The sequence below is a fragment of the Argopecten irradians genome, chromosome 16 (assembly GCF_041381155.1).
Source record: "Argopecten irradians isolate NY chromosome 16, Ai_NY, whole genome shotgun sequence".
Taxonomy (NCBI): domain Eukaryota; kingdom Metazoa; phylum Mollusca; class Bivalvia; order Pectinida; family Pectinidae; genus Argopecten; species Argopecten irradians.
The window spans coordinates 20,653,819-20,665,764 of record NC_091149.1 but is presented as its reverse complement, the minus strand read 5'-3'; the positions used below and the strand labels follow the sequence as shown (position 1 = coordinate 20,665,764).

The window sequence follows — 11,946 nt, the reverse complement described above, 5'->3', positions numbered from 1 at the left end:
GCCCAAGCACAGGGGCATGCAAATTATTCATCATGTAAAAATAATTGCTATGTACGTCATGTCCACATGACTGAAAATTGCGAAAGTGAATTTATATTATGTAAGTATCGGTTAGCTTGTAATAATAATAATAATAATAACAATAAAAAACAGAACAAAAACAATAGGTCTTTTCACCGAAATGGTGAAAAGCCCTAAAAATCAAATGACATTCCGGTTAAGGTATGTACCTATAAATTAGCGTTTCTATTTAAACAAAATAAAGCCTGATAGGTGCGGTAGTGAACAATAGGAAAAACCGACATTGACAAATCATTTTTCCTTAAAAAATAAAAGGACATTAATCAATAATGATGAAATAAAATAAAGCCACCGTATTTTAACCCTCTGTGTGCAATCTGGAAAAAGACGGAACTTAAATTGAAGATCACAATGTCTAACGATGGAATACCAACAACAGCGTGTTTTTACGTAAGCTATGGAAATTATTTTATCCCAGAATGAAGCTAATCTTTATGCAGGTATTCAATAGCGGGCAACTTTGCGAAACGAAACCAGAAAAAAAAATATTTTCATTATTTCATCCCAGAGTAACGCAGTTAATTGTAATGCACGTTTTCAACAGAAGACAACTTCGCAAAACTAAACGAGAAAATATCCTTCATGGACGACGAATTTCGCAGACAGTCCCAGCCGTCCATATGCTATTGTAGTCGTGCCATTGCCAGTTAAAGTGTGGCTTTGTACCTACACAGCCGTCCAAGTCATATGGTTGTCCAGCGTCCCAATATACATACGACGGCGCCATACCGGTACTCCCAAGCTTTCATACACTGTCCAGGTACATGTCCATGAATATTCCATCGATATGGTTGGTAACTAGTAAAATAGATGATATGCAAATCCATTGACTTCATTTGTATAACAAGTTAATAATGATGTTTTACATTTGGTGTTTAATATATTACACAGAACTAATGTCTTCTAGTCAATTTTACTTAAAATAATTTGTTCCGAAACTTGCCTTTAGATTACTTAAAAACAACATTATTTTCACTTGAAGAAACCCTCATGTCATTGTCATGACGATTTCAGCCATAGGTGAACTTGGCTGCACGAAATCTATGTTCATGTGAAATTACGATCAATATCATGTATTTTCAGCCATATTTCACCGGCACTGGACCCGAAAATATTTTTGTCTTTATTTATGTAGAATTGACCTGAAATTGCCCTGTTCTCTTCCACATAGCAAGGTACACGCAAATATTGTCATATCGTTGTTATTCCCATACATTAAATGTTTGAACGCATTCTAGCACATGTCACTGAGGCATTAATTTTACTATTAACATATTATATATATTATTCTAAAGATTTATTAAACTTTATATGAACCAACAGTTTATCAAGATATAAAAATATTTTACCGCAAATATCTTCCACCCAATCCTGTTTTTCCTGGCTATCCACGATCAGTAAATTTGCAGAGAAACTGGCGCAAGTATCGTTCGCATCCGAGCAAGTCCTGGTTCCTGGTAGCACGTAGTAACATATGTCAAGGGCTTGGTTGAGGACAAAATTTTCTTCAGAACAGAAAGCTATGAAAAGCAAAATATTAACTTAAAAGATAAAAACACTCTTATCAAATACTGCTGTACTCTTTAGAGTGTATCTTTATAACACAAACAATCTATTCAAGTTAACACTAATAATATTTTTTTCTTTAGACTTCTGTTGGCGAGAATGCACTTAATGTATAAAAACTAAATGTATACAAATTTAACACATTTAAGTTAGATGCTGGCACGAATGCCTAATATATATTATATTCTTTACCAGTATTATGCACAATATCTTACATACCTCTCTGACTAGAAACATATATCCATCCATTTTCAGGAACACTGTTTGAACTGGACACCAGTACACTGTGTAAGCGACATTTCATCTGATCGCTATGGTAACCGACTGACGAACAGTTGGCGTAATTTAAACATTCCGACATGCATGGGATCTTCAGTATGTTCGCGTATGCAACAGAAACATTGGCGTATATCCATCGGTTGTCGAATATCATCTCCATGGTTGCTGATCTCATTGCATTTACACCAATAAGAATTATGGTAATTGTCAAAACAATTAATATTAAGCTACTCATTCTAGTGGAAGTCATGTCATGAAATGGTACTCCTCACTTGGAAGATAGGTATTTGCAAGAATAAATATGGTTATGGATTGATCCCCAGGACGTTTTAAATCACTTTAAAATGGATTATATAGCTAGAAATTAGATATTTCATATGAAGCACACAATCTTGTTGATGGAACATATAGTATCCAGTTTAGAGTTTGAACAAATGTCGAAACAATCCATAGTTCCTTTATTTGTTTGTTCCACTATGAACCGCTGGCATCTTTTATTTGCTAAAATTGATTACTGCCAAAACGGAAATGCCTTTGTGATTGTATAAATAAGAACGTTTGATAGTTCGCCTGATTTTATAGGGTAAAAAACCAATCTGGTGATGATATCGAATGTTCCTTATATAGCTATTGTCTTACACTCATTTTGATTATTGGTAACACATACAGTTACCGATTTTATAGTATAACGTAAACGTTTGACACTGTTCAATTTTAAGCTTTTAATTTTTTTTTCACACTATCTTAATTTAATGGACCCATCTATTTCTTTTATTATTTCTAAATAACACAGCTTATAGTAATAGGGCAGTTGTAACTAATCGGATCGACAATGCATTATCTGCCATAATGCTTTTGAATAGTTGAATCCTATACCTGTGTTTATCCAGGTTTCATATTCTTCAAGCTAATAATATGCGTCAACGTTATCTATGCGAATTATTTACACAGAATGAGTCAAAAATCAGGGTATTGACTTTTTTTTTCGCAAAAGTATTATCCACGATGGATTTTTAGAGATGGTACAACAAAAGCATGATGGTAACAAGTGTACAATAATCGTTTGGCACATTTACTAACCGGAGAATAATCAAACAAATGAACAGTGCATTATAGCCACTAATTATAACAATGCTAATTACATGACCTTTAACATACTTGTAATCAAAGATTGATTGTTGTTTATTTGCTTAAACGTCGATATCAAAGTACCATTACATGCAATTGCCATGGTGGATATTTGTCATTGTTGAAGAATTGTCTGTCATTTTTTTTGCCATACATAAAATGTATCTCGACATTTTTCATGCCTAGGTTTCAAAGGGAATTCCCTACATTTATATACGAAACAATGATGCATTTTCATATATTTTTATTGTTTAAATATAAATAAGAAAATTTCCACAACAACTACAACATACAATGGCAACAAAACATTGATTTGGTGTATAATTTTGGTGTATGTTCGGGGTAATATTTAGCATTGGAACGCATTGTTTAAGGATTACCTTGAATAGATTTTTATGATATAGAGATATAACACAGAAATTTGATTGTAAATTAATTGTTCATTTTATTATGCGCACTTAGGGCCTACCTAGGTTTCCCGAAACTATTTGATTTTCTTCTCTATTCTTACACCTATCACATCCGAGATCATATTATACACCCGAGGAGTTCCGATTGGATTCATCATGTTGTTTTTTTCTAAATCTATATGCAACCCTTGCAATCATTGTATCAAATATCAAATATCATTAAACTGCTTCACTATTTAGTATGAAAAGCATTTCTATAAATTGATACATAATGATTAATTCAGGGATGAGGAAGTTTGGTAATTTTACACCAGTTTGATACAATTGTCGGTTGACAAAATTCTATCAGTAAACTTGCTAACGACAAAACACATAAATGTATGGCCTAAATAGAAGTAACAACACAAATCCCTGTGTAAATCTATGTTAACAATGAAGGTTCATTGCACTGTTTTCCCGTCGGACGTAGTGATAGTAAACGACTTCGCAGTAATACGTATGTAAGAACGACGTTGTGAAACATAGGCCGACCCACATTATATATATTACAGGCTTAAATTCGACTTTATAAATTTAAAACTATCCAGGGGTAGATGATAAGTATAGCATTTGATATAATTTAATAACTTTTGAGACTCGAAAAAATTAATGTTACAGTTACATTTAAAAAAATCCAATGACATTCCGGTTAAGATATGTACCTATAAATTAGCGTTTCTATTTACACAAAATAAAGCCTGTGAGGTGCGGTAGTGAACAATAGCAAAAGACGACATTGACAAATCATATTTCCTTAAAAAATAAAAGACATTAATCAATAATGATGAAATAAAATAAACCCACCATATTTTTATTAACCCTCTGTGTGCCATCTGGAAAAAGACGGAACTTAAATTGAAGATCACAATGTCTAACAATGGAATACCCACAATAACGTGTTTTTTCCTTCAGCTTTGGAAATTATTTTATCCCAGAATGAAGCTAATTTTATGCAGGTATTAAACAACAGACAACTTTGCGAAACGAAACCAGAAAAAAAATCATTTTCATTATTTCATCCCACAGTAATGCAGTTAATTGTAATGCACGTTTTCAACAGAAGACAACTTCGCAAAACTAAACGAGAAAATATCCTTCATGGACGACGAATTTCGCAGACAGTCCCAGCCGTCCATATGCCACTGTAGTCGTGCCATTGCCAGTTAAAGCGTGGCTTAGTACCTACACAGCCGTCTAAGACATCTGGTTGTCCAGCGTCCCAATATACATACGACGGCGCCATACCGGTACTCCCCAGCTTCCATACACCGTCCAGGTACATGTCCATGAATATTCCATCGATATGGTTGGCAACTAGTAAAATAGATGATATGCAAATTCATTGACTTCATTTGTATAACAAGTTAATAATGATGTTTTACATTTGGTGTTTAATATATTGCACAGAACTAATGTCTTCTAGTCAATTTTACTTAAAATAATTTGTTCCGAAACTTGCCTCTAAATTACTTAAAAACAACATTATTTTCACTTGAAGAAACCCTCATGTCATTGTTATGACGATTTCAGCCATAGGTGAACTTGGCATGCACGAAATCTATGTTCATGTGAAATTACGATCAATATCATGTATTTTCAGCCATATTTCACCGGAACTGGACCCGAAAATATTTTTGTCTTTATTTATGTAGAATTGACCTGAAATTGCCCTGTTCTCTTCCACATAGCAAGGTACACGCAAATATTGTCATATCGTTGTTATTCCCATACATTAAATGTTTGAACGCATTCTAGCACATGTCACTGAGGCATTAATTTTACTATTAACATATTATATATATTATTCTAAAGATTTATTAAACTTTATATGAACCAACAGTTTATCAAGATATAAAAATATTTTACCGCAAATATCTTCCACCCAATCCTGTTTTTCCTGGCTATCCACGATCAGTAAATTTGCAGAGAAACTGGCGCAAGTATCGTTCGCATCCGAGCAAGTCCTGGTTCCTGGTAGCACGTAGTAACATATGTCAAGGGCTTGGTTGAGGACAAAATTTTCTTCAGAACAGAAAGCTATGAAAAGCAAAATATTAACTTAAAAGATAAAAACACTCTTATCAAATACTGCTGTACTCTTTAGAGTGTATCTTTATAACACAAACAATCTATTCAAGTTAACGCTAATAATATTTTTTTCTTTAGACTTCTGTTGGCGAGAATGCACTTAATGTATAAAAACTAAATGTATACAAATTTAACACATTTAAGTTAGATGCTGGCACGAATGCCTAATATATATTATATTCTTTACCAGTATTATGCACAATTTCTTACATACCTCTCTGACTAGAAAAATATACCCATCCATTTTCAGGAACACCGTTTGAACTGGACACCAGTACACTGTGTAAGCGACATTTCATCTGATCGCTCTGGTAACCGACTGACGCACAGTTGGCGTAATTTAAACATTCCGACATGCATGGGATCTTCAGTATGTTCGCGTATTCAACAGAAACGTTGGCGTCTATCCGTCGGTTGTCGAACATCATCTCCATGGTTGCTGATCTCATTGCATTTACACCAATAAGAATTATGGTAATTGTCAAAACAATTAATATTAAGCTACTCATTCTAATGGAAGTCATGTCATGAAATGGTACTCCTCACTTGGAAGATAGGTATTTGCAAGAATAAATATGGTTATGGATTGATCCCTGGACGTGGGAAAAGTGTATTATATAGATCTAGTTATTTCATATGAAGCCACAATCTTGTTGATGGAACATATAGTATCCCGTTTAGAGTTTGAACAAATGTTGAAACAATCCATAGTTCCTTTATTTGTTTCGTTTCACTATGAACCGCTTGCATCTTTTATTTGCTAAAATTGATTACTACCAAAATGGAAATGCCTTTGTGATTGTATAAATAAGAACGTTTAATAGTTCGCCTGATTTTATAGGGTAAAAAACCAATCTGGTGAGGATATCGAATGTTCCTTATACAGCTATTGTCTTGCACTCATTTTGATTATTGGTAACACATACATTTACAGGTTTTATAGTATAACGTAAACGTTTGACACTTCAATTTTAAGCTTTTAATATTTTTTCACACTATCTTAATTTAATGGACCCATCTATTTCTTTATTATTTCTAAATAACACAGCTTATAGTAATAGGGCAGTTGTAACTAATCGGATCGACAATGCATTATCTTCCATAATGCTTTTGAATAGTTGAATCCTATACCTGTGTTTATCCATCGTTTCATATTCTTAAGCTAATAGTGCGTCAACGTTATCTACGCAATTATTTACACAAATGAGTCAAAAATCAGGGTATTGACTTTTGTTTTGTAAAGTATTATCCACGATGGATTTTTAGGGATGGTACAACAAAAGTATGATGGTAAACAAGTGTACAATAATCGATAAGCACATTTAATAAACGGAGAATAATCAAACAAATGAACTTTGTGTTATAGCCACCAATTCTAACAATGTTAACTATTCCGTCTTTGCATATTACAAAGTTACCTCCCTTGTGGGTAGGTATCGATTGTTACGGAATTATTTCGTGAGCGCAATCCATGTCGTTTTCTCCGAAAAGTATGACGTTAGGCTCGCAAACACATGACGTCACAATCAATACCTACCCGCAAAAGCAGATAACTCTGTAATATGCAAATACAGAATTTGACCTTTAACATACTCAACAATATTGTTTACACATGTAAACGCTCATGTAAACTGTAATGTCAGCGTGATTGTTGTAATTTGCTTAAACGTCGATATCAGAGTACCATTACATGCAATTGTCATGATATTTGTCATTTTTGAATATTCACTTTTTTGCCATACATAAAATGTATCTCGATATTTTTCATGCCTAGGTTTCAAAGGGAATTCCCTACATTTATATACGAAACAATGATGCATTTTCATATATTTTTATTGTTTAAATCTAAATAAGAAAATGGACAACCACTACAACAACAACAACAATGACAACAAAACATTGATTTGGTTTATAATTTCGGTGTATGTTCGAGTCATTTCCTGTTTTACAAGCAACATATTTATATAATATTTTATATTGTACACACAACACGTTCATTCTTCAGTACAATCTTATAATTCACTAACCGTACAAAATATTATTAATTCAAAGTAAATTATTTCCGAAATATTAGTCCCAACCTTTATACAGAACGCAGATTAGGTAAACTGATAACCACATTTCCTATTTGTCTGTAAAATATAAAGACTAAAACAACATTTCTTACTGTAATAGCGACAAACATTTTTACAAAAATATACCAAACTAACAATTAAAGTTTCCATTCGTTTGTTGCTTAAATTCACATGGTACATTGTATATTACATTAAAATCGGATAAAATTACCAATCATATTGCATATAATTCCCCATATGGCAACGAAAATAGCCCCTATGCGTATAGTTTACTAACGGAAAACGCGTATCAGTATACATCACTTTTATTTAGAATTTTCTGATTCGATTAAACTTGATCACCTGGCATTGAATAAGTTAGATATTTCCCCGACATTGGAAGGTAAGAGAAATAACACTAGGGATATAACCCCTTGAAAGCTCCGCACGTGCCTTGCAGTTGACGTCATCTGAAACGTCAACCAATAATGGCAACGCTGTTGCTAATTTTTGTAGCCCTACGAATTTAGCAACGTTGTTGTTTTGGAAATATCTTCATGAGTTCTTTTTCAAGAGTTTTTTTCTTCTTTTTAATTTTGTTCGGTATAATGAAATATTTACAGAGGGACATAATTGTATAATGTACCACCCACGGAAATTCCTCCGTTTACATTATTCCAAATTTAGTAGTATATTAAAGGACACGCTGGCAGACGAATGGACGTACTACGGACGTCGCGCCATGACATAAGCTCATTGACACTTCGTATTATGGACGACGAATTTCACAAATGATTCCCGCCTTCCACGGGTATGGGTAGTCGTGCCACATCCAGTTAAAGTTGGGTTTCGAAGCCACACAGACATCTGTACCCGTGCTATCGGGTTGTCCATCATCCCAATTTGTGTAAGAAGGAGTCATACCAGTGCTTCTCAGCTTCCATACACCGTCTTTATACATGTCGAAATATACTCCAGTGATATTGTTAGCCACTAGAAAAAACAATCACATGACTATTTATAGAAACTGAAAAAAATATGATTATGTGACACGTCTAAATCACCCCTTCATGGTTTGTAGACAGCATTAATTTGATGTGGTCGAATTGTAATTTATCATTTAAAACAGGAGCAGATCAATTAATGGGTTTTTTTTTAGTAGAAAAGTTACTTACTTTGCACTAAAACAATAATTGAAAAGTTTGAATTTCCTATTTTATATAATTACTTTATTACAAAAATATTTAAAATAATTAATTTCATTTCGAAAAAAATCCATGACATTATATGGAATGACGTATTGATTGCTCAGATAACAAAATAAAACCAACTTTTTTACATAATTATATTTTGTGTTCATTATACAAGAATATATACATGTATATACGATTAAATATCAATAAAATATTCAGTGTAACCACACGTATTTAAGTTCAACTGTATTCAGTTTGATATATTTTTAAAATGCTTTATTAACATTTATGAATTATGAGTTATATGTTATATTGCAATAAAAATAGATAAATAATTACAAAAATAACAAATGTTTTACCACAAACTTCCTGCAACCAATCCTGTTTTTCCTGACTGTCCACGGTTAGTAAAGATGCAGGGATACTGGCACAAGTACCCATTGCATCCGGGCAATTTTTTAATCCAGGTTCCACAGAGTAACAAATGTCAAGAATCCGGTTATGCACGAAATTTTCCTTTCGACAGAAATCTGATAATAAAGAGATACTTAGTTTTTACGACATATCTTCGAGTTCAAAAGTTAAAATATCATTAACGAGTTATAAAATTCGTGACCAATATATCTAACAACGGAGGAGTATGAGAGAAAGATATCCAACACATATAGATGCATCAATCGTGCTTAGACATACTGTTCACTTGACGATCTATGTGATACATGTATAATGTCGCTCTACTTAATACTTATGTGATTTTTAAGTAGCATATAGTTAAAGTGTGTTGAACATAATTAAAATCTTTCTTTTCAAAATTCCGAGAATTGAAAAATATACACACAAAAAACAACCAAGAAACAAACAAACAAACACATGTTGTTTCATGTATCTTGTTTACTAACTTTGGTAGGGGTATACCAACGAATATACCTATGTGATTTTTAAGAAGCAAATAATAAAAGTGGGTTCAAAAAACAAACAAAAACACGTTGTAAAGTCAACATATAAACGTAAAAGTATAAAATAACATCGAATGTATGGATTTGACAGAGGTTCGTGTAACTTGTTTACTAATTTTAGTAGGGGTATATTGACGAATCTAGAGAAATAACTTTGGGATTATCAAACAAGCACTGAGGTATATTAAAAATGGCACAGTTACTTTCTCACATTTCTCAGGAAATCGTGAATCTTACCTTCTTGGATGGAGAAATATTCCCATCCAGTTTCGGGTACACCGCTGGAACCGGAATCCAACACACTGTGTAACCGACATTCCGTATTGTTGCTATGGTAACCAGCTGACATGCAGTTAACGTTATTTAAACATTCCGACATGCATGGTAGTTTTCGTATGTTTGTAATACTTGCCGTTAGGTTCGTATCAATCCTTGTGTTGTTCAAAATGGATCGCAAAGATGAAAACGTGGCTGCCTTAATGGACTCTAACTGATCAGGTAAATAAACAAGTACAATAATAACCAAAAGGAAAGCGGAAGTTGAGAAGCGCACTGTACTCGAATTTGTGTCGAAAAACGCCATCGTTAAAGGAGATAGTGTTGAATATTAAGTATTTATTGGTTAGGCATCACAAGCTTTATGTCCGTTCTCAGCAGATTTTACGTCACAAATAAAATACCCTGATGAAGCAGCTTCACTGAGAACATCCGTCATTATGTTGCAATACTCCGTTTAGATAAGTGGCACATGGAAACATGTTTTCACTCAAGTTCTCATTGTATTTTGATCAGTTAAATACTTTTCCACCATTTGATAGTATCACTTTTTCCCTCCTTGATTATTGCCTTATACTAATTGTGTTTGTCTGCATGTGTCTGTGACCACATCATATATTGGTTAATTATTAGATACGTAATGTATCAGTTGTCCAATTGCCAAACGTTATGCAGCCATGCCATGCACATGCTTGTATTTTCATTCCATGTCGGTGCAATCGCCGTAGCAGAAGTCACGTGCGGTACCTGGGGATTTGATTGGCGATTCATTGATACAAACACCATAAGAGGTCATTTATATGTTAATTAGTTTTTCTGATGAGGCTATGTATTTCGGGCCTTATCGATTTTAATACATGACACAATATTGTTTCCATACACTATATTGTTACTTCAGTTGTAAATGGAATCCATATAATTTCGTAACACGCAGTTAGTAGACAGAACTATACATATCAATTTGTTTATTTGCTGACCTTATACCAATCACTCGAGTTCGCATATTTTAATTAGTATACAATAATTTGTCATATCTATTATGCATCTCTGTTTAATCACCTAAACAGTATTCAGGAAGTCAATGGAAATCAGCTTAGGGCGCTACTGAGTCTAAGTTCAACAAAGTCTTGTCTTTGTTACAATGTAAAGAATAAAAATCTGTTCGGTTAACTCTGAGGTTAGGAGTTCTTCTCTAGAAATTTCAAAGCCACACTTACCGACACTATGGCAAAACAGACTTGTACAGGATTGTACATTGTTCTCTGAGTTATGAAAAATTCGACATTTCATACAGTTCTAGAGGAGGAAAACACATAATATATAGGATCTTAAATGAGTGTTCATTTTTTAAGAAACTCGTCAAGGCTGGCAAAAATAAAAAATAAATAAAAGACTTATTTCATAAAATCCCATATGAAATAAACACAAATTTATTATACTTTTATCACATAACTACAACAACTTACATTTTGAAGAATGCTACGTCAAAATGTATTGCGAAAACCCAACGGTTGCCGCCATTTTATCCCGCCGTCCTCGAAATCCTGACGCCATGTCGTATTTCCTGACGTCATTTAATCGCTTTAGGTCATATTACACTAGTGACATATGCGTAAATATTATACGGGCAAAATTCCTTGGTTAAATGTGATAAAATAATGTATGAAAAACTAGTTGTAACATACAATATATGAAAATCGTCATAAGTAACATTTAACTTTAAAATCGTTTTTGATTGACATGCTTTAGATTGTTTTGTAAAAGCATCGCTATGTCAATGTGTTCGCTAATATTGTAATAATGACATTTCCTTTATTCTTTACTTTGTACACTATTCGATCTATTCTATGTCTTGTTGACAGTTGGCTGCACGACA

The 11,946-nt window shown here is 33.3% G+C and overlaps 1 protein-coding gene and 1 pseudogene across 1 annotated transcript; both read right to left on the bottom strand.

The window, feature by feature from the left end:
• Positions 1–219: 219 nt before the first annotated feature.
• Positions 220–2,086, bottom strand: LOC138310080 (C-type lectin domain family 4 member D-like; annotated as a pseudogene).
• Positions 2,087–7,406: 5,320 nt separating this feature from the next.
• LOC138310879 (uncharacterized) lies at positions 7,407–10,778 on the bottom strand. Its single transcript, XM_069252208.1, has 3 exons — positions 10,032–10,778; positions 9,198–9,368; positions 7,407–8,638 (listed from the first exon to the last, which is right to left on the bottom strand). Exons 1-3 carry the CDS (start codon positions 10,375–10,377, stop codon positions 8,415–8,417), a joined length of 741 nt encoding a protein of 246 aa, XP_069108309.1. The 5' UTR covers positions 10,378–10,778; the 3' UTR covers positions 7,407–8,414.
• Positions 10,779–11,946: the final 1,168 nt, after the last annotated feature.

Coding starts and splice junctions, on each gene's coding strand:
- LOC138310879 (XM_069252208.1), bottom strand. CDS start 10,377: ATGGCGTTTTTCGACACAAATTCGAGTACAGTGCGCTTCTCAACTTCC. Junction 9,369..10,031: donor ATATTTCTCCATCCAAGAAG/GTAAGATTCACG, acceptor CTTTATTATCAG/ATTTCTGTCGAAAGGAAAAT. Junction 8,639..9,197: donor TTGGTTGCAGGAAGTTTGTG/GTAAAACATTTG, acceptor TGTTTTTTCTAG/TGGCTAACAATATCACTGGA.